This window comes from Panthera leo, chromosome A2, assembly GCF_018350215.1.
Source record: "Panthera leo isolate Ple1 chromosome A2, P.leo_Ple1_pat1.1, whole genome shotgun sequence".
Lineage (NCBI taxonomy): Eukaryota > Metazoa > Chordata > Mammalia > Carnivora > Felidae > Panthera > Panthera leo.
Window position 1 is genome coordinate 132,987,527 of NC_056680.1, and position 27,907 is coordinate 133,015,433.

The 27,907-nt window shown below is 32.7% G+C and overlaps 1 protein-coding gene across 2 annotated transcripts in view; it reads right to left on the reverse strand.

The window, feature by feature from the left end:
* Positions 1 to 769: 769 nt before the first annotated feature.
* The window catches only part of TFEC (transcription factor EC), a 139,418-nt gene continuing 112,280 nt past the window's right edge, over positions 770 to 27,907 (reverse strand). For both annotated transcript variants that reach the window (XM_042922625.1, XM_042922636.1), the window contains 5 exons: positions 19,720 to 19,834; positions 17,499 to 17,555; positions 13,828 to 13,903; positions 6,973 to 7,120; positions 770 to 6,089 (listed from right to left, as the gene is read on the reverse strand). In XM_042922625.1, the coding sequence (XP_042778559.1) occupies positions 5,709 to 6,089; positions 6,973 to 7,120; positions 13,828 to 13,903; positions 17,499 to 17,555; positions 19,720 to 19,834 (777 nt within the window). In that variant the 3' untranslated portion in view covers positions 770 to 5,708. The remainder of the gene's footprint in view (positions 6,090 to 6,972; positions 7,121 to 13,827; positions 13,904 to 17,498; positions 17,556 to 19,719; positions 19,835 to 27,907) is intronic.

Sequence of the window (27,907 nt, forward strand, 5' to 3'; positions counted from 1 at the left end):
ATAAATATTTTCCATAAATCAAAACCATAACAGCATGGAAAGGCAGATGGCAGGAGACTAAAATAAAGAATGTAACAATTATTTTCATTAATAGGGAAATATTGGATCACTGTTTTCAGCATGGACTGTGTAGTGAGCAGTTGTCAGTTGTGAAGTCTCGGGGCTGTTAAGTATCCTTTCAGATGATTAACCCACATTCTGTATTTTCCAGTGCAGTCTATAGACAAAGGCAGAGTAAAAAGTACATTAAAGCATTTAATAAGTGTATGCATTCATTTAATATATACGAAGAAAATATTGGTACATTTTTTAAAGCGTGTGCACAAAGATTTATGTATGTATTAGAGTATACACCAATTTTCTTCATTTTCCTATAAAATAAGACACATACTTTGTTATTAAAAATGAAAAATAGCAATAATTACAAATTCTATGGTCTCATTACACTAGCAATGTTTTCTTGATCTAAGCAATGTTAGATTACAGTTATAGGAACGTTACTTTAGCTATTCATATATATAGAACACTATTAAAGTCAAAGATTTTTAACTACATTGTTATTATTAAGATTAAATAGCTAAATTAGTTTTAGCCTTGTATGCCATAAGCAACTGCAGTGCTGTTAGATAAGATCCTTGAATTTAGTTAGTTTTTAAACTTTAGTATATTAAAGATTAATGTAACATGTAACTTTCTGATCGTATATAATTCTTTCAGCAAAATAATAATCTACCATTTCTTTTGCATATTTTCTCATTTGTTTGTTACATATAACCACCAGTTTTAAATAACACAGAGATAAAATTTATTTCTTTGGAAAAAATAAAGTTGACAATACAGAATTTTTGAAAAAAAATGGTAGTGCAGGAATGGGGGAGGTAGCATTGCAAACACAAAAGTCTTTAGCTTTATTCTTGAAGCCTATTAAATAAATGTAGGAAAAACACATTTTACTGAGGGTTAAGAGAAACAATTTGGATATGTAGAAATACATACACAAATCCCTTCACAAGAAGAAGACAAAACATTCCCTTTTATGTATACAACAATGAATGGTAGCATTTCATGATTCAATTAGTTGAATCCAGTGGGAGGTTGTTGTTTTTTAATCAAAATAAGTATTTTCTGATAATCTCTTTTACACTCAAATTCTCTACGAACTTCACAGAAAAAAAGGTAACACAAAAATTTCAAGATAACTATTTTTATCAGTTTTTGAATCACTTCCTTGTTTACAAATTAAATATTATACAAATGAAAAATACTGGTATATGCAAAGACTAATGATTATAGGAAGGTCATATGACACATTAGATCAGCAACACTCTAAATGTGTTTAGTATTTGTTAAGCACATTTAATGAAATCTCTGTATATGTAACTTACACTAACTCAAGTTGACATCTTATACTTATCAACATGCGGGCCACTGGAAGGGCAAATGATGTCATTCCATGTAGCGTATATGGGCTGTGTCATTATCAATACTGAAGCAAAATTCAATCCTTCAGGTGTTTTCAAGAAACCCAGATGGTTGATCTAGTGCTGATAACACAGCAAATGATTAATTGATTCCAGTTTTCATCTACATCTTAGATATTATAAGATCACTAAATATCAGCCTAGGGATACTGTAAAAACATTAAAACACTTATAGTTATGACATTTATTAATTTAAACATCAAAATTCCACAATATCAGAACCGCAAAAAAGTATTTTCATGATACTTTGAAGTATAATAAAATTCAAATATGACTCAATCTAGCAAAACAAAGAAAAAATACATTCTTCTTAACGTTGAGAAATCTAACTTCTCCCCTGACATAAAGGTAAATGAGCATGCCAAATCAAGAAACTCATGCCTAATTTTTTTAAAGTAAGAGCTATTAAATATTTTATTTACAGTCATGTGAGTGGAAAAAAATGAGTTAAAAAAAACGAGGAAGGCTATTTCTCAATGTCCCTAGCTCATCTGGGTATTTATTATTTAGAGCTTTTGTACCCACAGAAAGAAGGCTATAGTCACTGATATCATGTCCGTAAACTGAGAAAAGTTAGTCTGTATATATAAATTCTGCAGTTATGGGAAAGGACACTAATAAAGAAAAAAATATGAAGAGGTACTCATAGGAGGCACTTGTTATTTCAAGATAATTTGGAATCAGAAAGGCTGCTTAATGTGAATCCATGAAAAGATGATAGCCAATATTTTATAAGTAGAGACAAAAGATTGAATGGGACATTATCTTGAAAAGATAACAAAAAGTAATTAAAATAAAACTTTTGTCTTATTTTAAACAAACTTTATTATAATTACAATTATGCATTGATTCGTTGAATGAACAAAGCTTGGTCAATTGTGTATTAGAGTCCAGCGATAGCCGATGCTTTTTGTAACAAAATTGTTTGATAAACAATATACCTGTTTTACTGTAGTAAGTCTCATTTCTACAAAAATATTCTAGACATCCATCAGTTTCCCCAGGATCTCTCTTGATTCTTAGGTACTCAAATAATTTGCTTTTGATTTATATATTTTTGATATTTATATGCTCAGTTTAAAATGTTAACATCAGATGTTAACAATATCCAATAATCATAGAGAAACTGGCCTATGAATATATAACATGAGTATATAACAGGAGGTATATAAACAACAGAGGAAGGGGTTTACTTTATAAGTAGGGGTCTTTATAAGAAGGGATCTACTTCCTTTGTGAATAGTCTAGTGTTTGGTATACTTTCACTTTCCTAGGCAACCTCATCACTTTGGGGGTTGAGAGAGTGATATACAGATAACTAGGGCTCCCTCCTCCATCACTGTATATAACATTAACTACTCACTTAGCTCTTGAAAGATACATAGCTACAATTCTATCCATTAAAGTAACAGAACTGATAGAGGAATTCTTTACCTGGCATTCAATGAGACATTCAGGAGGTTCGTAAAACCTTCAGGTACATGCAAATTTTCGGCTGTATATACAACTCTATTTTTCTGGGGAGTCGATAACTTTCATTAGATTCTCAACACATTAAAAAGTTAAGAACTACTGACTAAAATTAATTTTTTAATCTATTTCAGTTAACTGTGACAGAGCACCACTCTTTACTCAGTTTTTAAAAACCCATTTCCTATTTTACAGTCCCCTGGTAGCTATTACAATCTGAAAGTAGCAGCAAATATTAGTCGTACCCTTTCCAGATCTCGTTTGTCCAGGCTCTACCACCTGTGGCAAGCTCTTCCATTAGCTAAGATTATGAGGAATGTGTTTCAGGGTTGCGCAGTAGTATTTTAACAAAATGGAAAATAATGACAGAGTAATGACATCATGAATGCAAGTCTTCTCAGAATATGAAGAAATGAGAATACTGGATAAAATGAAAATAGAGATTAGCCTCTATCTGGAATGTGTTTTACATGGACTCAAAAACATATCCCTTTTCTATGATTTATATTGTAATAGTAAACTATTGACCCAGATAATAAAGGGGGATTTTACCATAAAGTTAGAAGTATATTATGTTATCTTGAAAATTCTTGAGGAAGTGTAACTTACTGCTCTTTTCACATGGCATATTTCAGATGAATTTATCTATCTGGCTCTAATGACTATTCCCATAAATTTAGAATTATTTTTCCATGTCAAACAATAAAAATCATTTTAATTCTCCAAACTCTGGACTAATGTTGTAAGCTAAGCCTGAGATAATTATTAGACCATAAGAATTTAATATGTTCCCACTTTCATTAGCATTATGTCTCAAATTTCATGATGACATAGTTCCCTATATGTAATACCTAAAGCACCCTTTCAAAAATTTATCCCAAAGTTAATAGTCAAGAAAGATTATCTCCAAATTACTTTAGTAATGTACAGTAGCATTTTAATTTTTAGGCTTCTCTCTTCCAGTAAAAAAAAAAATTCAATTTATACCATATCATTTCATTCTAGTATTCAAGGTCTTGTACAACATGTTGCCAATATTATTTTCCAGGACTTTCAAGCTGGCATCTTCTAGGGTGGCCGGAACTTTCTAACGAATGTCCCATGAAGACACATCCTCAACTTATTCTCACTTTTACCATTTGGTTGATATTATTCTCTAATATGCCTTCCCCTTATCCAAATTTATGATTTTAAAATAAGTTACATTCTACCTTCCCATAGAGGTTTGTGATTCTCCAACCTTTATTCATTTTCATTTTCTCTGACCTTCTATATTTACAGCTTATACTGTACCATGTAGACTTTAATTCGTGTGTCTTCTATCTTCTGCTGTTGTTTCTCATGCAGTCTTGTTACTCTCTGAGGAGTAAGACCATATCTTGCTCATGTGTTCTACATTTTCACAGGATGCTTTGCAGTTTATCTCTCCATAAAATACTCATTGATCAGATGAGCAATCATAGAAGTCCAGCACTGAGCAACAGCCTTGGTAGGTCAACCCCAATCCCAAGCTCAAAAGAGAAAATTTTGAATAAAGCATTATAGTCACACAATTTTTAACAAATACTAACATAGCTAGCAAAGTCAGAGGGTGCTCTAAGTACTCATGGGAATGGAGATTTGTCCTCCAGTCAGAGCTCAATGTAATAACAAAGAGTCTGTTTTACAAATGATTTTGTCAGTTGGAAAACTAATTTTCCATGTTGTCAATTTGGAGCAAAACGGTATCACTTAATTAATTTAAATGCATTTTTAGAGATAGCGATAAATTTTAGATAGCTGAGGAATTCTCCTAGTAGGGGTGTGTATGTGTGTGTGTGTGTGTGTGTGTGTGTGTATTTTACTTACTGAAATTGATTATCCAACATCTCTTTTTGTTGAAAAAGAGAGGATTTGGACTGTGGTTTCTGATGCTGATTAGAAAATCACAAAAGTGAAGGAAAACAAAAAGGAAATATACTACCTACATTGTGTGCCTGTGTGTAAGTGATGTTTGTGTGAAGTGGTAAATTTTCAGTGCAGATTCTTAAGGAAAGTATTCAGTGTGTTCCTTCTTTGAACATAGAATGTCTCCATAAATATGCAAAGATATTCTTAGAATTACTATAATTGAACTGACTAAAGGAATTAGGGCCTAATTTTAGAAAGCAAAGGTTTTATATATTTTTGATATTTTATTGCGGAAAATTTTAATGTTCATTATAGATTCACTTTTCAATTAGAAGTGACAGATAACAGTGTCTTTTAACTATTTCCTCTATCAAATTTGAACTTTAACCAACACATCCCATTAGATAGTGGAGAAAGGCAATGAACTACCAAGTCTGTTGAGCTTGATACTTGAAAACTAAGGTAAGACTGGACTAGGAAGGAGTTAGAAGTGAATAAGAAAAGGTTTGTATATTTCAGTAGGTTTACTCCCTGCAGTGTGTTAGTTTCAATGGTACATCACTCCATTGCTACTTTTAAAACATCAGTAGAGAGCTATTTCTTATGTTGTACCTCTTTCCAGGAAAACAAAATTTAAGCAGATTTAGACATCTTAGTCAAAGAGGAAAAATTCCTTTTTTGTTCTCAATAATCTTCAACGCCATGTTTCTTCTTCCTGTGAATTCTTCTGTCGTTTATAATCAGTTTCTCTTGAACGGTATATTCCTTTTGGAAAAATTAAGCCAAAGCAATATATGAAACAGAACGTAATTGCATAGCACCTGCATAGAATTGCTTCCCAGTTGATGAATCGAGCCTGTCTGTTTTTTATAACTCATCGCCATCATCTGAGCTAAGACTACTTCTCCTACTGCTTTCTTTGGAAACTGCAGGGGAAGTGGCAGACAGCAGAGGATCTGTTCCAAATGGAGATACTGTGTCATCCAGTAGCATGTCATTCAATCTTTGTTCCTCTTTCAAAGAGGCACTAAATGATAAATCTGTGAAGTGTGACAAAGGATCAGAGAAGGCCATAGCTTGATCACAGAGCTCAGGGCTGGTCCCCTGAGACAGAGTCAGTTGTTGGCAATAGTCTACTGAATTCTGCTCAAGATGGGTCTGTTGTTTGGTGACATGAGCACCTAAATCAACTGTGCCAAGTGAAGCCAGGGCTGGCAGACCATGAGCACGAGCCTGTATTTCTAGTTCCTGCAATTTCAAATGAGAATAATTAAATAATGACTTTGAAGGTTGACTTGACTCTGGAAAACCAGAAAAGCAGAAATAGGAACAAAATACTAACAAGCATTCAAAATGAAGAGTAATACATACTATAATATTCTTGGCAAAGTAATGGAATCTAGTATATTTCTAGTACCTGAAAAATAACCCTGAGAAAACTATACAGATTAAAAAAAATTACCCTCCCATTGCTGTCTAAGGAATACATAACATATAATGGTTCATAGTGGCTCAGATTACAATACAGCCATTTGGAGATAGTGGAAAATATTTCACTTATTCTTCCTGATTAATTTCTCACTATAAGACTATTTCATAGAAACAGAGTAGTGCTTTACCTGGCAATAAGCATGCTCACATAAAAAATATTGGGAGTTATGAAAACCCATATTTTGATATTTTGTGTCACATGAACAGATGAGGAGTGACTTAATATATACTGGCACAATATGCCTTGGGGCAATGAAATCCATAGCAATGTTACTAAAGAAATAAAAGGGAGAGAGAAGAATTTAGTCCTTAGTGTCCAATTTTATCTAGAGATACAAATGTTTTACTTATTATTTTTCAGCTGGGATAGTACTGTGTGTTTAGAAAATTTGTTCTATTTTCTGCATTTTGCAATTAGCTGTTGTCATTCACTTATTTCCAAAGCCACCTTGATCCTGGACTTCTAATCAAAATCTAATTGAAACAACCCAATTCATGAGCTTCTAAAAGGCAATAAAATTATCCTTCAGAAGGAAAAATAATTGTTAATAAGAAAAAAATAAATGAGGCAATGAATAAAACCGATGATGGATAAGTCATATATAAGCTATGTGGTTCATGGCAACATTTTTATAAAAACCTGAATTCGGAGTAGAAGCCGCCTGTTAGCCTGCTCTAATTTCTTCTGTCTGTGTTCTAATTCTCGAGCTCTCTGTTGTTCTTTTTGTAGCCACTTGATGTACTCCACTGATGCTTTCAGAATGGTTCCTTTGTTCCAGCGCGTATCACTACAGAACGGAGAGATAACCTTTTCACAATTGTGCATGTCAGCAGAATTCATAAGAACTTACAAAATCTTTTACATTAATATGAAATAATGATTTACATGACTATTATTCACTCTTAGATATTATTGCTTCTGAATAGAAATTTTAATAGAATAGTTAAGAAGCCCTTATATAGTAAAATTAATCCCAGAATGAAAATAAGTGTCAAAAGAAAGTAATAAAGTGACTTTTTGTGGGAGAGCTAAATGCAATATCATGATTCTACCATTACAGTTTTTATATTTTTAGTGAAAATTGCTTTTATTATTAACTCCGAGATTAAAATCTATGTGCGGTATTTCTGCATTAATGAACTAGGAAATGTACATTACTGAGGACTTAAGCCTAAATTTTTTAAGATCATTTCAAATGTACCAATCTTTTAACCTACTTTCTAATAAGGTTGCTTTTATGCTTCTAAGAAAAAAAAAAGGTTTCTTCTGAATAGTGATCCTGAGTGATTGTGAAACAAATCAGAGTTTGGCAACATCACTTTAAGCAATAGAGCAAAACTTTCTAGAATCGTTGGGCAAATTTTTCTGCACAAAAGCCATCAATACTTTTTTACAAAACCGGATGACTATTTTTAAATAAGTTTAAGATAAGTAAATATAATTAAATACAACCAGATAACCTTTCAGGTTATAGCATAGAAAAAATATTTTATTAAAACTTATTTTTAAGACAGGAGAAATGATAAATCTGGAATCACAAGATAGGCTACCAATTTTAACATCTGAAAAAAATACATCGAAGAATTTGATCCTATATGAGAATTAAGAATACATGTGGAGAATGAGGGCAAGCTAATCGCTAAAAGTTCACCAGAGCTGTTGTAAACCTTGATGCATTTTTAGTTTAGAGTCATGAGATTATTTTTAATACAACAGACAGTGAGCATGTAGGAAAATTTTAAGATGATATTATACTGCATGTACTTTTGGTTTCTATGATCTATATGAGACATATTGAAATTAATATGTATTCATTAAGTGATCAGAAGTGGGAAGATATAGTTTATGAAAAATCTGACTTGTACATGCCTCCTTGCATGTTCAGGTTAGATGATAATTCCATTAGCCATAACAAATTAAAGGAAGATGCATTTTTCTACCGGCAGGTGAAAATGCTTACTAGGGCCTGGTTAAGCTATCTTCTGTTAGAAGGCACCAACCCATTACCAGAGTCTGTCTAAAGTGTGCAAATGCGGGGCGCCTGGGTGGCTCAGTCGGTTAAGCGTCCAACTTCGGCTCAGGTCATGATCTCACGGTCTGTGAGTTCGAGCCCTGCGTCGGGCTCTGTGCTGACAGCTCAGAGCCTGGAGCCTGTTTCAGATTCTGTGTCTCCCTCTCTCTCTGCCCCTCCCCTGTTCACGCTCTGTCTCTCTCTGTCTCGAAAATAAATAAACGTTAAAAAAAAAAATTTAAAGTGTGCAAATGCTTTGCCAGTTGTCAAAGAGCTGCTGGTCTCATCCACTCACTGTGACTTAGCAGGTGATGAGAAGGTTATGCAGAAAGAGGCTACTTTTGGGAAGGTTATGCAGAAAGAGGCTACTTTTGTCATTAAACTAAAAAAGTACCTGTAACTCAAAAAGGTATTGGATTCCTGAATTAAAACTCTAAGCATCAGCAGAAGGCTTATGGTACTAATTTTGTTTCATTTCTTCTCATTGGAGGAAAAGCTTGAAGAACAGAAGAAATAACAGGAAAAGGATAACTCTGGTCAACTTTGAAGTTTAAGGTGATGTTTATTTAGGTCTAAAATAAACCTTCAAAATGCTTGTAGAAGTCACACAATGGGTCTTCCAACAATTTCTACCTGATACCATTTGCATTATTTTTTTTAAAGTTCACTCTATTTTAAAACCATTTTAATGTATGAGGTTTCTTTTTAAAATGTTTTTGGGGTGCCTGGGTGGCTGAGTTGGTTGAGCATCTGACTTTGGCTCAAATCATGATCTCGTGGTTCGTGGGTTCAAGCCCTGCATTGGGCTCTGTGCTGGCAGCTTGGAGCCTGGAGCCTGCTTAGGATTCTGTGTCTCCCTCTCTCTCTGCCCTCCCGCACTGGTGCTCTGTCTCTCTGTCTCTCTCAAAAATAAATAAACATTAAAAAATATGTTTGTTTTCCAAATTTATTAAGGAGATGTTTTTCTCTCAAGATAATTTCAAGCATCTAGGCATTAAAAACATTGATTATGACAGCAACGTTAATACACTTAAAGGCATGCCTAAGGGATAAATGTAGATACTGGCTTTTCATTTTCTACAAAATGATTCTCCTTGAAGAACTTAAAACTTTTAGGAGTTAAAAGCTATGCATTCTAATGCACACATTAGATTAGGAATGTGGCCAGGGTAAACTATGGAGAATACAGTCTGTTGTCATCTTAGGAGAGCATATCCACCTAAAAGCACTAAAAAATAAAGAAGAAAGAAAGAAGACACCATAACAAGTTTGATATTTTTTTCTTTCAATCAACATTTTACACTTCTAATTTAGAAAGTCTTCCTAAGTCTCATTTACTGCTTTAACCACCATTCTTATACAAAAGCAGGAGCAAGTTCTGACAACAGAGGAAAAAAACCAGATCAATTTAGTTAAAAAACTGTCATCCAGTTTATAAATAACAAAGCAGAAAAACAAGAGTAATTTGCTAGCACCAATAGAATAATTCATGCTCTGACAGTATATTTTATCTCCACTAATATGAGTTTTTATAAATATGATTATATAAGGCATATATGAGGTGGACCACTACCACACATCTGTGGAAGCTCTTACTTTTCATGTTTGTTAGTTTCATTTGGTTTTCGTTTCTTTTCCAATCAATGATCAAGAGATTGTCGTTCCTTGGTTGTTCGTTTTCTCATTTAATTTTTTTCAGCATATAACTTTTTTCAACTATAGCTGTTCACTATATTATTTTCCCTTCTGACCTTACCCTTCTGACCTAGCAATGAAATACAAATTTCCAAATGTTTTTTATACATAAAAGTGGCAACTTCATAGAATTCAAAATGTCTCTAGGTGTTGGCTCCGATTCCCTAAGCCAACCACTAAGTTTATTCTAATCATGAGCTGGAAAGGTCCTCAGAGGTCAACCACTTCATGGTTTCTGCTATTTGCCCAAGAGCACGTGGTGTTTAGAAGATGAGACCCAGTTTTCCTCACTTAATTCAACGCTCTTTTTGAAAATCTGTGGATTTCACACTTTCTCAAATGTGTCTCCCATAAGAACTATGTTTTCTACCATGAACCAGTGTATTCTCAGTGCATAAATCTGCAAAAAAAAAAGTTTCACCACATATTACTATTCCCTTTAGGTGTAATATGTAATACTCTAATATTACCAATACTACTCTTCCTTCTTTTCTTAAAAATGCTGAATCTTTCTCATGTGATTGATTTTGTGATCCATTAATAGGTTATAGCACACATCTGAAAAATCCCATATTAGATAATTGTGTAATCTGATATATTTCTTGTTTCTAAAAATTCTTATGAATTTCATTTTTTAAGTTTATTTTTTTTGAGGGAGAGAAAGAGCATGGGCTGGGGAGGGGCAGACAAAGAGGGAGAGAAAGAATCCCAAGCAGGCTCCATGCTGTCAGCATGAGTCTGACTCTGGGTTCAAGAATCGTGAGATTGAGACCTGAGCTGAAATTGAGTCAGATGCTCAACCGACTGAGCTACCCAAACATTTAGAAGACATTTAGAAAGTCTTCCTAAGTCTCATTTACTGCTTTAACCACCATTCTTATACAAAAGCAGGAGCAAGATTCTTATGAATTGTAAAATTCTTATGAATTGTAATGGTTACAAACAAATGGTTTGAAATGGTACAACAAATTAGTATGAAATGTATTAAACTCAAACTGAAATCTTGTTTTATTTTTTTTGATCCACTTCTTGTTAATTTCGGAATTGTCACAACATAGTAATAACATTTCTTCAAAATGAAACTTGCCTCCTCTATTTTATCCCCACACTCTATCTCCACTAATTAATTTTCTATAACTTGTTAGATTATCCATAGTAGTGTCTGAAAATTCAATAAATGAATCCAAAATAGTTTCATAGAACAAGTGACTACTCCTTAGGCCCATAGATCCAAGTTTTAAAGAGGCTATGTTCTGGATTCAACCATGGGACTCATGTTGGTGGACCCTAAGAAGAAGAACTAGGGTATTAGGCGAGGCCACCAAAAGCCAAGGGATAAGATGCATTGAAACAGAAATGGTATCGGATGTCTGGAATAAGAGAGCTAACAGTTAAGCATCTCTTCTGTCTATGCTATGTGTGCAGAGCCACATATAGATATCATTACCATCTGATCAATTAATGTGTTTTCAATTAGACCCAAAATAAATATCATTTCCATACATAGAACATAATACAATTAAAAAAAATAATCATACCTCTTTCTGAGATCCATAAAGAAGAGAAAAACACTTAAGAAGGCTTACAATAAACTTTTCCCAATGATAATCTCTTTCAGATATGGTTCTATGGTAAATTGATCTTCTATATTCTAGATCATGGGTAGACAAACTACAACCTACAGTCTATTTTTGTCAATAAAGTTTCAGTGGGAACAGCCATGTTCATTCATATACATATTGTCTATGTATGCTTTCATGCTACAATAACAGAGTTAGAAAGTTGCCACAGACTATATGGCCCACAAAGCTAGAAATATTTATTTCTAGGCTAGAAATATCTGGCCCTTTACAGGAAAAGCTTGCCTTTTCGGTTCTACACAGTGAATTAGAAGTAGAAAGAAGCCTTTTTATAACCAAAGTTTCTATAAATATATAGAATAATAATACCTCACACAAGATTTATAATGTGTATGATATTCTTATATATATTATTTGGTTTTATGTTTATAAAAACCCAATCATATAATTGGTGCCTTATAGGCATGGTGACATCTAAAGATGGTCAGTTAGGGTTCCAAATCCAGTCTTAAAGTCTCATGTGCTTTCTGCATATAACTATTCCCTGGCACTGTGGGTTAGCTCCACCAGTTATAAGAGAACCTTTCTTAATTGACTTTTCCAATCATTTTCAAGATTAATTAATGTTCTCCATTTCCTTTGTGACATTCACTGACTGTTGTTAGGACAAAGTAGGTAATAGAGGGCAATAGGCCACCCTCTGATATGTCTAAGTATTTCTTTTATCATTGTGGTGTTGTGTACTTACTGATAAGTTATTAAATTAATGCCTATTGTATTTATTATGATGATAATATAATTAAATTATAGGTACATTAGCTAATGAAATATGAATGCTGATAAAAGAAGACATTTTTTAAAATAGTTATTGTTTTAGGAAGATTATATTAAAAGCCTTAGAAAAACTCAATTAAAATGTCAGAAAACTTTGCTTGCTTAAAAATATGCTGTCACATAAAACAAAACAAAAAAAATATGCTGTCACAAAAAGCATAAGCATTTTTAAAAGTCCATCTGTACTTAGGTTGTGTACGTGTTTGTTTTATTTTAAAGAAATTAAAATAGACTATACATTTTAGTGTAGTTTATGTAAGAAAGAAAAGCTACAACACATATTCAAACAAAAAAGCTTGGCCTTGGATTAAATTTTTGATGAATAAATGTGCATTTATATGTTACGTGTTAAAAAAATAAGACCTATCAGGAAAATGGGTATTCTCTTCTACTAATAGAAAGAGTTGCATGCTTAGGGACTTTAAAAGATTTGAAGAGTTACCAGTAGGGCCTACACTGTGACCAAGCTCTTCAGATTCTCCATCCAGAGCCTTTCTGTCATTCCACATGATGCCTTCTCTATCTAATATGCCCGTAAGGATAAATATTACACTTCTTTCTATTACAAATTATTGAATTGTCTAAATGAATTGGCACATTTGGATTCAGGGAAAGAGTATTTACAAATTTCACTAATATCACCATATCGAACATCATTGTTTCTGAATAATTGATGATCTCCAGTATCAGGAAAGAGCAGTTCTCGGTTTGAATGAAACATTTTCAAGTCATTATTAATGTAATACAACATATTTCTATATTTTAGAGAAACGTTTAACATTCTAACTTGATGCTTTGATTAATTAGGTAGTTCCTGCAACCTCAAATGTCTTGTTTATTAACTTTGAGTGTGGACGACACCAAAACATGGCTGAAAATTTAATTACAATAACCAATTATTGGTTGGCATTAATCAGCATGTTTTTACAATTCTTTTTTTTTACTTGCCTGCCTCCAGAACGTTCAGACCACTGAAAATCCGACAATTCAATGTCCATGTGCATATAAATTTTACGCTGGAAGGATTGCTATAACCATAAATTGAGTATACCAATGTCGTAAACAACATTTGATACTGCCACTAAATTTGCCAATATTGATGTCATATAGAAAGACCTGCTATGAACTGAGAAGAAATAATTTCACTATTTCCTATGTCTCAAAAGGACAAATGTTAGTAACAACCTTGACGTCTAATAACCATCAGTCTCAAATAGATACTTAACAAGAAGACCAGCAGTAGTCTTACTTTTACCATAAGCTGCTTAGTTTCCTAGTAATTGGTTCTCCCGTCCCCCCGCTCCCTCCGATCCATTTTAGGGGGGGGGTTTATTCAAACCATAACATTATTATAGAAATTACTATCGAACTCACGGATCATTAGACTTTGGAATAAGAGTGCCAAGCTCCTTGATTCGGTAATTAATGTTATACCTTCTTCTTCTTTCAACTATTAAAAAAGAAATATCATTGATTATTCTCATTAAAGCACAATTCACTTTTGGTCAGCTGTAAACTTTCTTAATAATCTTGAAAAAACATTTAGCAAAATAATTTCCATATAGTCAAAAGAGTATTCAAAAATAAAATAAAAATTCAAATATATTTAATTCTAAAAATAAAGATAACAATATTAGAATTGTGATTCTATTGTTGACAATGTTTTCAAAACATTTTCTCTCAAAAACAATTTTTTTCACTTTTTTGAAATGCTGTAATACTTATCCATATTGAAAAATATATTTGCATTTATATATATTTATCCTATTGGATCATAACTTCACATATGGATTAGCCCATTAGGATCATAATCTTTTGAGGTCTACATCATGCCTACTCTTCTCATACAATACCTGAAGGCCTGACACAAAGTTTAGCACATGGTAGGCGTGTGTGCCCAACTAGACTGTAACTTCCTTGAAGGCAGGGGCAATTTACTCCTCATTTTTCTATCTTCAGAGGGCTTGGCATATAGGAGGTGCTAAACAAATGTTGATAAGACTGTGAATATATTTTTCTAATCTAAAATTTTTCAATAATATATAGAATAGTGGTTTTCAGACTTTGGCAGGCATGAGACATATGTGAAAGGATTGTTAAAATGGATTTATATCCCAAACCTATTAGTAGGTCTGGGTTGGGGCCCAAGGATTTCCATTTCTAACAAACTCCCAGGTGATGTTGATGCTATTTGTTTAGGGCCTACATTTTGAGAACTACTGGTATAAATTCTTATTCAGAGACTGTTTTCTCTGTTTGAATTTCCATGAATTCATTACTTTTGGAAATTGTATGCATCTAATAAATGTTCAATAAATGTCAGATATACAAATAAGTAGAGCATTTCCTATATTGACCCCTAACAAAAGCAGTTTCACAGAGGATAGTGTAGTCTTATAGTCTACTCTATATTCCTAGAATCAAGAACTACAACATATACTTCTATATAATATTTTCTTCTAAAAGTAACATTTTAAAAGTTTTCCAGGAAATGAAGGAAGAAGAAGGTCATGAAGAAGAAGAAAATTATATATCAAAAATATTTGAAAATACTTTATACATGCTAAAAATTAAGATCTGCTACCAGAAACAAGGAAAGTCATGAAAGAATAACAATTGTCTGTACAAAGCAATTCACCATGAATGGATTTGACCTTCAGTAATAATATATTGGGATTAGTCTAAAATTAGAATATAATTGATTCTTGAGAGAGTTTGTTTTCCCTCTTTGCTGATCCTGTTTTCCCTATGCATGTGATTCAAAAAACAATGATACCACATTAAAAAACAAGAAAAGAAAATAAACAAAGGTACAGCTGATAGAAATACATACATATTTCACAGTAAGAATTATTAATAATTCTATGTTCACACATACTCACTTCTATATTATAAAACAGACTGTTAAATATAAGATGAAGAATAGCTATGAAGGATGTTCACAGTTTTACCTCAAAATAGGGAACTGGTTTAGTTTTAGAATATTTCTCCCAAATCTATTATTTAAATGCACCTTATGTAAAATATCAGAAGTTCCTCCTCTACTCTTCTTAGATTGTGCTTGATAAATTTTTAATGGCTAATTATAATGAGAACTTTGGTTCCTCAATGTTTTCATACCCAGTAGTAGTTATTTGTAAAGCAGTCAAGTTTTAAGAAATTACCAAGTTACTCTATGCCATGTGCGGTTTCACTCTTCACAGTTTTGATATATTCATTCATTCCTGTCCTTAGGTCAGGGTGAGAGAGGCCCCTATCCTGGACCCATACTCACCACATCCTTCCCCAGTGAGCAAGTCAGCCACAGAGTCAAACTACATTGGGTAACTTGCTCCAGGAATATCCTCCCAATGCCCTGAGCCCATTTCCAGAGCCTGTGCAGGCCACTTCCTAGTCCACCCTTCTGAGTGAGGACCATGACACCAGTGTGCTCACCTCTAGGCTCAAGATGTGGACAAGGGGAAGTTATTTCAACAGGTGGGTGTGGAGCTAAAATGTAGAAAATGAGTGTTCACGTTCATGTCTGAGGCCACTGGCGGCACAGAATGGAACAAGGAGTGGGGAGAGAAGCGAGATGGGCTGATGGCTGAAGGCTGGCTTTGCCTCACCCTGACATCTTCCCTCAGAGCTCTGATGATCTGAGAATTCTGAATTCACACCTGGACTTCCAGTCTTTAGAAAGAACAGAGCATATTTTAATTGAGCTTGACCTACAACTTTTAAAATTTAGATTTCTGCTAAGTGCGTTTTCATTTGTCCTCTTGACATGATCCTCACAAATTTAGGGATTGTTCTAGATTCATCATATTCAAAATATGATATTAAAAATTTTTAACATTGATATCTCCAAAAAGCAACATATCCTGGTAAGGGAATCCAGATTAGAAAACACTTGACAATGGACATACCACATGCCTATCATACTTTATGTTATTTAAACTGCAGATGTAGAGAAGAGAAACAAAGAACAAGAGAGCAATAATGAGTTAACAGGTTTAAAACTGAGAGAAAAGCCCATAGTTCCTTGCTGCATGAATCCCTTCTATCAACAACTAGCCACCCCTACTCGTGTTCTACTTGTCTCATAATCTGGACCAAAGCTTATCTGCTCTACCACTAAGGGCTATCAGAATCAGGTCATTCCACAACGACCCTGAGGACAGTTGGAACCACTTGTCAGCTCTTCCCTCACAATCTCACAGTCAGAAGACTCTGATCGCTCTGTAATGCAGGCAGTGCAATATGATGCAGGGTTCACAGGTACATGTAGAATCAATTTCAGCTAACCACATGTAAGAACATTCGTGGTTTGTTTTAGAGCTTTAATGTTTTTATTTATTTTTATTCTTATTCTCTTGTCATTTTTTTATTTGGCTTCCAAAACAGAAAGGCTTCACACTCAATTAGTCAAGCTCACTTGACACAGTTAAGTACTTAAGACATGACCAAACACTATCAAGCTCAACATTGCTGCTAAACTACTTCCTTTGCTTATATTTCTCCATCTCATGTGACCCCTTATCAGAGTCAAACTGACCCCCAGGAAGGCATCAGAGACATTTTTTGCAGAGGTAGAATTCAGCAGTACAACATAAGCAATACCTTTCAGATAACTTATCATTAGGAAGGGAGGAGCAGATTGACACAGAAAGATGAGAACATGGAGTTGTTTCTTGATTTTTAAGTGATGTACATTTTGTTAAAGCCACTTTTATCTCCTTCAGTCAATGAGTCACACTAGAGTTCAAATGTAACTAAATGCACTAGTCTCTGTCACACCCAGCCTGCTCGACAGACAGAGTGATCAAGGAGACATTTGAGATGTTTCACTTCCTAAAATATGTAGCTTTTCTGAGAGTTCACATCATTTAAATTTCCTAAAATATCTCAACCAGTGAGAATATACTATTAATTTTGGTTATGTGATCTCAAAATACTTATGGAGTGACAATAAAAGACCACATATTTTAATCTCTATGCATTTCCTCCTTTATTATTATTATTATTATTATTATTAATTTTAGAAAAAAGGAAAATATACTCACTGAGATTGTGGTTGTCCTTTTTTTGTCTCTCTTTTGCCAAAGCTCGTGTATCTGTTTCTGATCAAAAAGAAGATAATTCAGAGAGTACTTAGTTATACTTTACAACCTCTCTAGTCAACATAATTCAGAAATAGTAGGTGAAAATACTATATTACCTACTCCAAGTGCCATAATAATATTTTTATGCAAATATTTAGAAATTTGGAGCAAGTACTCTGGAAGTAAGAGGTAATGGTGAGCGTTTTAAACTTTGAGTAGTAAAACCTAGATCTATACTCCGGCCTTCCATTTCATAGATATGAAATCTATTACCTAAATTCTCTGTGTCTCAACTCCTCATCTGCAAAATTGGTATAATTTAATACCTATTTGATTATCATTGTCATGATGAAAAGAGGTACAGTGCATAGCAAATGTTAAACTGCTCAATCATTATTATTATTTTAAGAATTTTAAGATTATTCAAAATTATTCCAACCTAAATTTTTACAAGCTACATTTTTCACAAATAATTATGATTTCTATATCCCTGGAGCTAGAACTAGCTATACTTCTCAGATATTCCTATCAAATAACTCCACACTTCCAAGAAGTGATACTTTATGCGCTACACGGTTTTAAGCATTTGTGATAGTCTCCAACATGGCCTACAATGATTCTCATGACATTCACACCTTTAGTAGTTCCTTTGCACATTGAACAGGGATGACCTGTGACACCAGCAGAATATTGTGGAAAAGACCAGTGTGGACCAAGACTAGGTCATAAAAGGTATGTACAGCTTCTGCTTTCGTGTGTCTTGGATCACTAGTTGGACTAACTTGCAAGACACATGAGTGAACTGTCTTAGGAGCACATCCTCTGGTCCACCTAGTGTTACATGTCTGTACCTCTGGATGACATCTTGACTGCAACCTTATGAAAGACTGAAGGAGAACAAATTTTCTTTTTTTCTTTTTTAATGTTTTTAATGCTTATTTTTGAGAGAGTGCAAGCAGGAGAAGGGGCAGAAAGAGAGACAGAGACATAGAATCTGAAGCAGGCTCCAGGCTCTGAGCTGTCAGCACAGAGCCCGATGCAGGGCTGGAACTCCCAAACCACAAGATCATGACTTGAGCTGAAGTCAGATGCTTAAACAACTGAGCCACCAAGGTGCTCCGAAAACCAATCTTCTAAGTCACCTCTGGATTTCTGTCCCATAGAGATTATATGAAATAATAAATGTTTATTAGTTCAATCTGTTAAATTTTGGGATAATTTGTTATATAGCATAAATAATGCAGTGTTTCTTGCATTACTCTAGTTTTTAAAACAGGTAACATAAGACTATGATTATTTAAATTAATTTATTTAAAACAATATTAATTCATTTTAATCTAAATAATTTGTATGCATAGAAACTTTTGAGATATTGGCTAGACCCCAAGAATAGACATATTACACTTACTAAATTTGTTAATATTAACTCTGAAAAACTTATTAAAGATCAATGTTTGGGCTCCAAACTAAAAACTTATTACAGAAATTTCAACTTATTTTTTATTTTATTTTTATGGAGGAACTAACACTGGACATTGTTAAGTCAGGAAATTCTTATTTTGATGCACATCTGCTTCAAATCAGCTGTATGACAGTGAAAATAACTCTTCTGACCCTTGATTTCTTCATCCATATATTGGAGGAACTTGACAGTTCCCCTACAATTCTTTTGAGTTGTAGCAATTTTGAAATGTACTATTGAAAACTGAGAGGTTTTTTTTTTACCTACTTGAGAAAATTAAATGTGAGTCTATCATGAAATTCATAAAACAGGGTAAAAAGGGGGCAATCTAATTGTTCTATATCAAATCTACATACAGAAAAAAATTTTTCCCCTAATCAATTATTTTGCAACCATGTTAATAAATTGCATGTATTCAATATCAAAATGAAGCAACTTTAAGTGAACAACTTAGTCAAGTTGGTATATACACATATATACACAGAGCATATGTGTATATTTCCCCAATTCCTAAAATAGTCAATTCAATTGGATTATAAGTTATATCAACGTGCTGTTTGGTTGTCACTGGAAAAAAAAAAAGTGAATTTACTATCTACATTTCTCCCATTTTAACTATTTTGATAATATTTGAAAAATCATATTCAGCTGGGTAATATGTGTCACTTATAACTTAAGTAGTTGACTTAAAAAGGGGTAAAACTATAAAAGCAACATTACCTGTAATTTCTCTTTTCATTGGCACACTACTTGGACAGGAAGCACTTGTAAGGCCCATATTAACTGGAGAAATTCCCTGATCACCACTATACACATCCAAAATACTTCCAGATAACTTTGGAGGAAAGGAAAGAAAAGATGAATCAAACCATATGTGGACATTGATATATTTAGAAGCATATTTAAAAATTTCCACTTAATTAATAATAATTTGTTGTAAATAGCATTTTAATTTTAAACAAGAGTGAGTATACGTTGACTTTTTAAAATCATTATGGGATGCTTATGGATATGTTGAAAAAAGCTATCTGTATTTAAGCAAAAAGAGAAATTAGTTCATTCACAAAAGGAAATTCTGATTAATATTTACAAAGTTATAGAAGTTTGACCTGCACATTACCTTGTTATAAGTGAATAAGATTTTAAAAATCATTTTGACAAAATCAATATACATATTAACAAAACTGGAAAGTTCGTTGCATACCATAAATTAGGTATAATGGTTGAACATTTTGGAAGCCTTCTTAATACCATCAGTGCTACCAGCAACTCACAGTCAAGAGGTGTTTTACACTGGTAATTAAGTGAGAAACTTTCTTTCCTTCCTGGAAGGCATACTTTTTCTCATTGCACACTTAATGTTCTAGATTATTATAAATATCCCAGCTGGTAACCCAAAGTAGTCTAAAACTACTTTTGCCTCTAGTGGATATAGGGTACATCTAATTATAGAAACACTGCAACTCTTAATGTGCTTCTTGAGAACAATTTTTCAGAAAACTAAGATGCTTTATAACACAATTGAAAATTGTACCAATTTATTATTTAAAATGTGCTTATTGATTTGACTTCCCAAGAAAATTTAATTTAAATAATATTCATAATTCAAGTTAATGCTCATTATTCCAGGGCAAGCCACATTTAAAATGTAGGATTTGAACATTTAAAATATTTCCATTCTAAGTATTTCATTTCGGGGCAGTAAACTAAGAACTGAATAAGTAGTCACTTTTTTCTTTCCTTAAGGACTAGAAGCAATACAAGTAATCAAATAAAGCTATAACCAGATTATTACAGAGACCGTAACTCCTTATTCCTATTTTCTGTAAAACTCCAATTCAAACAGAGGGAAATTTTTTGATACTTATAAAATGAGACTGAAAATAAATGTGAAGAAAGAACATTTTAACACCAAAATTAATTCTGACATAACAACCTGTTAAACTATATGTAATAAATGTTGTGTATTTCCGAGGGAAAAGAAGTTGGAAAATACAGTGGAAATCAGGCTAATATATGTGAATGTGTGTTTCAATAAGGACATCATAGACAGCATGTGGTATTCTGATATATATTTTTATATACTGATTCTTTTCATTATTTTCTCAATTAAGACTCCTCATCTTTATTTTATATAAACTCATTGTTTTAAAATATATTTTAATTCATAAATATTGGAAGGGAATACTTAAGTTGGGTATTTATTCCTTCTCATTTCCTCATCTGAAAAATAGGAATGAAGTTCATCAAATTGGATAGATGATGAGTGCTTATATCATAACAATACAATTAGGAAGAAATCCTAAAAGCAGATATTTCCCTAACATGTGAGTCACTTAGTCATATGGTAAAAGTTAAGTTTCCAAGACCATTTTGAAAATCTTTTGGTTATAAGCTGAGGCATCACCAACCTGAATTGTACATTTCCGCTGTGCCTTTGAGAAGCATAATGGATGTGCTGAACAAAAAAGATAGGGAGTAAGGGGGAAGGAAGAGGGAAGGAACTAGGGAAAGGGCACTTTTCTCTGAAGAGTTTGAATTCAGATGGATTTCAATGCAGCAGTGGCAAATTGCAAAAATGTTTAAGAAGAAAAGGAGCCATATTACATATACACTGCAACAATAAAGTGATAGGTTCCTAACTATAGCATTACTCTGGGTCCATATTACCTGGTCAGACTATACCTAAAATAGAAATGGGGCTGCAAATCTGATAATGAATATAACCCTGCTTAAGTATAGGTATATTACATCAACTCCTGACCTTGATTATAGTCTAATTTATACCCTAAAGCATAATGATTAATATCCTATTTAATTTTATGCTATAGGTACTAGTCTATTTCATGCAAATGGCTGATCACTTTGTGAATATCATCAGACAATTGGGTTCAATTTCAAAGTATGTACTATACTTCATGTTACTATAGTGCCTTTTCTCCATTAAAATATATAAGAATACAATGTTAGTGAATATTTAAAAATTACATACACATTTGAAAAGGCTTACAAAGCAAAATTATATGTACTTTTCTCAAAGGTATACGATACTTAACTAATGTGCTAACTATTTTGTAGATTAGTAGGAAATTGGATAGATATTTTATGAAGAAATATTTATCATTCTGGTTTTAAAAAAATTACTTTTTCAGTAAAGCAAAACCTTTGACATGGCAATAGGGAAACATATTATATTAACAACATCACAAATTTGAAAGACATATAATAAAGAATTTATCATAAAATCTTTTCAATGAGGCAGAACATATTCCTCCAGACAATACTTAATTTCTGATTAAGAAACATGAACTCCTGATCTCAGAAGTTTCTTTGAGGTGAGGAGCAATTGCCAGTGGTTCCTGTTGTCTAAGATTCTCCATTCTAGATTTTACTCACTTCTCCACTACTGAGATCATAGAGACTGAAGTGGACTGTGCTCTGACCTTCCCTCATATATACTGCCCTTCACAGTAGCCAATATTCCCTGAAGAAAATAAGCAAACCAGTCAAAATATCAAAACATTTGAGAAAAGTGACTATTTCAAAAGTAAAACAACATGCAGTGTGAGAAATAATATCAGAAGAAAATATTAAAAAATAAAAAGATCACATAAAAACCAAGTTTCTTAAATTAGTCTAATGTACATTCTAAAAAAAAGATGTTCATAATAATTTATAATATGAGAACAAACAAATGTACAAATGGCCAAAGTGAATAACAGGAGGTTTGAAAATATAGTATTTGAAAAAAGTGTTATAAAAATTATGGAATGGAAAAGTAGCATAATGAACACACCGAGAAAGGAATAATGGAATTTGTAAACTACAAAATCAAATTGAAGTAATCTTTCAGGAGGATGAAGAAGGGGATCCAGAAATAGAACATATGAGAAAAAACCTAATCAGTTTGGAGGATAGATTTATTAGAAATATAATACAGATATTAGAAGTTTCAGAGAGAAAGAGAAATAAAACTGGAAGAAAGAAAATATGTTAAGAAATAATGGAGAAACATTTCTGATACATTTCTAATAGACAAAATCTATTATTTTATTGTATCTTATTTTATTATTATTTTATTTTGATTTAAAATTCAAAGGGCCCATAGAATGCCAAAGACAGATAGAAAAAACCTACACCCGGACATATTATAGTCAAATTTTAGAATATACAATGATAAAAAGGAAAATCTAAAAGCCTAAGAAGAAAAAAAAAGAGTATGTCCAAAGGAATAAGAATCTGATTAACATAAGACTTTTCAATAGCAAAATTGAATGAAAGAGGAAAGTGAATCAGTATTTTTTAAATGTTGAAAGAAAAGAACTTAAAACACGAGTTTTTATATCCAGCCCAAGTGTCATTCACAAATGAGGCCATGATAAAAATATTCCTAGAGGCATAAAATACTTAAGAATGTTTTCCCAGAAAGACTAACATTGAAAACAATTTTGGATGAAGTACCTAAATAAAATAAATTTAAAATATATGCTTTAAGAATATGAAATAAAAATTATCAAATACCTTAGTAAGTGGTTGTAGGCCAAAAATGATAAAGAGAACCAGGTAAAAAATAAAGTGAAATATATAACCATGTAACTCAGTATTAAAATTTAAATAATATCTGTATGATTGAGGTGGAGTAAAAGAAACCAAAGGGTGTAAATGTAATTAAAAAGTACTGAGGAGAAATATGGGCACACTTAAATAATAATTTGAGAGAAACAGGTGGAAATATATCAACATAAATAGGTCAAAGCAAAAAGGCTGACAGTTTGGGTAATACAGTACAAGAGACACACCTACATAGTAAAAGGACACACAAAGGATTGAAAATTAAAGGATGGAAGGCGATACAGTCAGCAAATGATAACCATAGAAAGCTTATGTAGTTATATTAATATTAGAGAAAATAGGCGTTAAAATTAGAAAAATTATGAGGGATTGAGAGATTCTATATATAATAGTGATTTCAATTCCCCAAAAAGGCATTGTAATTATAAGTATTCATGCATGTAGTAAAATAACCTCAAAATATGTGAAACAGAATGTTTTGAACTACAAGGCAAAATTAATGAATCCACTAATGCATTCGGAAATTTTGACATTTCTCCTTTTTTGAAAAGTCAAACAGATAACGATAATCAGTCATGTTACGGAATTATTGAATGATAAAACTAAAATCTTGGCCTAATAGACATATGTACACTTCTATATCCAAAAAGTAGAGAATACACAATTTTCTTGAGTACATATGGAACATACAAAAATATAGATTATGAACTCAGTTAAGAAAAAACTTTCAATGTATTTCATGGAGACCTGGATTTCTAAAATGCTTGGAAATTTTGAAATAACTCAAGGGTAAAGACAAAATCATGCTGGAATTTAGAAATAAATAAAAGATAATATAAATACACATAAAGAAACTTCTGGGATATAACAAAACAATGCTTTCAAGGAAAGTTATGCCTTTAAAAAGTAATATGAGAAAAAAAGATACAATTTTGAAATTTGATAAATTAAATAACATCTTCAAGAAGCTAGAAAAATAACCAAATAAGCCCAAATAAAGTAGGATAGGTAATAAAATAAAAACATAAGTTATTGAAAAAATAAAAGTAGAATCCATAAGGCAATTTTTTTTTAATTAACAAGAATGGCATGTTTCCTGCAAGATTTATTAAAAAGAATGGAGAATAAGTAAATAATATTTCAAAAAGGAGGATATAACTAAGAGTACAAGTTGATATTTAAAAATAAGATTTTGGGGGCACCTGGGTGGCTCAGTCGGTAAAGCGTCCGACTTCCGCTCAGGCCATGATCTCCTGGTTTGTGAGTTCGAGCCCCACATCGGGCTCTGTGCTGACAGCTCAGAGCCTGGAGCCTGCTTCAGATTCTGTGTCTCCCCTCTCTCTGCCCCTACCATGCTCACGCTCTGTCTCTGTCTGTCAATAATAAATAAATGTTTTAAAATTTTTTTAATTAAATAAATAAATAAAATAAAAATAAGATTTTCTCCCTGAGATAAGGAACAGGCAAGACAAGAATGTCTGCTTTCACCACTTGTATTCAACATAGTATTGGAAATTCTAGCCAGAGCAATTAGGCAAGAAATAGAATTAAAAGTCATCCAAAATGGAAAAGTTATGAGTAAAATGATCTTTGCTCATGGGTGACATGAATTTATATTTAGAAAAACCTGAGATTAAACACACATGTGCACACACACACACACACAGCTCTTAGAGCTAAACAAGGAATTCAGCAAAGTTGACTGATACAAAATCAACATGCAAAATTCAGTTGTATCTTTATACACTAACAATGAACAATCTGAAAAGAAAATTAAGAAACCAATCCTATTTACAATAACATCAAAAAGAATAACATATTTAGTACTAACATTTACCCAAGGAGCCAAAAGACTTGTACACTGAAAACTAAAGAATATTGCTAAATGAAATTAAAGAAGACATGAATAAATGGAAAGACATCCTATATTCAGTGATCAGAAGATGTAATATTGTTAAGATGACAACAGTACCCAAAGTGATCTACAGATTCAAGTGAAACACTAAAGCATTTTTTGCAGAAAAAGAAAAACCCATTCTAAAATTCATATACAATCTCGAGGGTCCCCAGATAGCAAAAACAATCTTGAAAAAGAACAAAGTTGGAAGACTCATACTTCCAGATTTTAAAGTGTTAAACAAAATGACAATAATCAAAGCAGTGTGGTACTGTCATAAAGACAGGCAGAGACCAATGGAGTGGAATAGAGTGCAGAAATAAACCCTCAAATATACGGTCAATGATTTTGACAAAGGTGCCAAGATCATTCAATAGGGAAAGGACAGTCTTTTAACAAATGGTATTGGGGAAAGTGAATACCCACATGCAAAGAACAAAGTTGGCCTTTATCTTACATGACATACAAAATTTAACTCAAAATGGATCAAAGACTCAAATATAAGAACTAAAACTGTGGAAGTTCTAGAAAAAAGATAAAGGAAAAATCTTCACAATAATGAGTTTGGTGATGATATTTTTGAATATGATACCAAAATCACAGGCAACCAAAAAAACCAGAATTTAGAGTTCACCAAAATTTAAAATTTTGTACATCAAAGCACACTATCAAAATAGTGAAAGATAATCCATAGAATGGGAGAAGCTATTTACAAATCATATAACTAAGAGATTAATAGGCAGATTAGATTGTTAAAAATTCCAACAACTCAACAACTATGGCAGTAACAACAAACCACCCAATTAAAAAAAAATGGACAAAGGATTTGAATAGACATTTCTCCAAAGAAGATCTACAAAAGTCCCATAAGCACATGAAAAGATGCTCAACATCACTAGACATCAGGGAAATATAAATCAAAACCACAAAGCGATACCACTTCACATTCATTAAGACGACTGTTATCAAGAGAAAGGAAAATAACAAGGGTTGGTAAGGATGTGAAAATTAGAACCTTTGTGTATTGCTTCTAGGAATGATGCAGCTGTTGTGGAAAACAGTATGACAGTTACTCAAAATGTTAAACATAAAATTACCATATGGCCAGCACTTCCACCTCTAAGTGTTTACCAAAAAGAATTAAAAGCAGAGACTTAAACAGACACTCATGTTCATAGAAGCATTATTCAAGGAAGCCAAAAGGTGGAAACAAGCTAATAATGACTGTCAACAGATGAAGGAATAAATAAAATGTGGTATATACATATAATGGAATACCATAAACCTTTAAAAAGAATAAAATTCGGATATATGCTACAGCATGGATGAATCTTGAAAATATCATGCTAAGTGAAATAGGCCAGACAGAAAAGGGCAAATATAGGGAGTGCCTTGGCGGCTCAGTCAGTTGAGCATTGAGACTTTGGCTCAGGTCATGTTCCTGTGGTTTATGAGTTGGAGCCCTGCATCGGGATCACTGCTATCAGCACAGAGCCTGCTTTGGATCCTCTGTACCCCTCTCTCTCTAACCCTCCCTTGCTCGTTCTCTCTCTTTCTCTCTCTCAAAAATAAAATAAACATTTAAAAATGGGCAAATATTGTATAATTCCATTTATGAAAGTTACCTTTTAATAGCCAAATTCATGCAGACAAAAAGTAGAATAGAAGTTTACTAGGGACTTGGGACAGGAGGAAAGGAATATGTATTGCTTAATGGGTGCAGAATTTCTGTTTGAGATGATGGAAAAGCTCTGGAAATGGATATTGTGATGGTTGCACATTATGAATCTGCTTAATGCCACTGAATTGTACACTTAAAGTGGTTACTGTGGCAAATTTTGTTATGTACATTTCACAATAAAAAGATAATAAATTATATTACCTATAATAATTTGCCAATGATTTTGAATACTTAGGCAAAATGCATCAATTTCTAGAAAAATATTGTTTAGTAGAACTGACTGAAAAAGTAATTAATAGCTTGAACAGTCTCATAATTACTGAAGAAATCAAAACAGACTTTGAACATCTTGCACAAGAAAATATCTGGACTAGATGGTTTTATGGGCAAAAGTGTTACATTTTCAAGAAACATATCATCCTAATTTTGAACACACGTTTCCAGAAAATAGAGACAAGAGGGAATATGCACTAAATCATTCAGTCTGAAACCATACAAAGACATTATGAGAAAGGAAAATTTCACTCATGACTATAAATCTGAAGCAAAATATTACTAGCTAAATGAAGGGAGGTACAAGCTTCCAGTGATGCAATGAATAAGTCATGGGGATGAAAGGCATAGCATAGGGGATACAGTCAATGGTATTATAATGGTGTTGTATGGTGACAGCTGGTAGCTACATTTATGGTGAGCATAGCCTAACATATAGAGTTGTCCAATCACTATGTTGTACACCTAAAACTAATGTAACACTG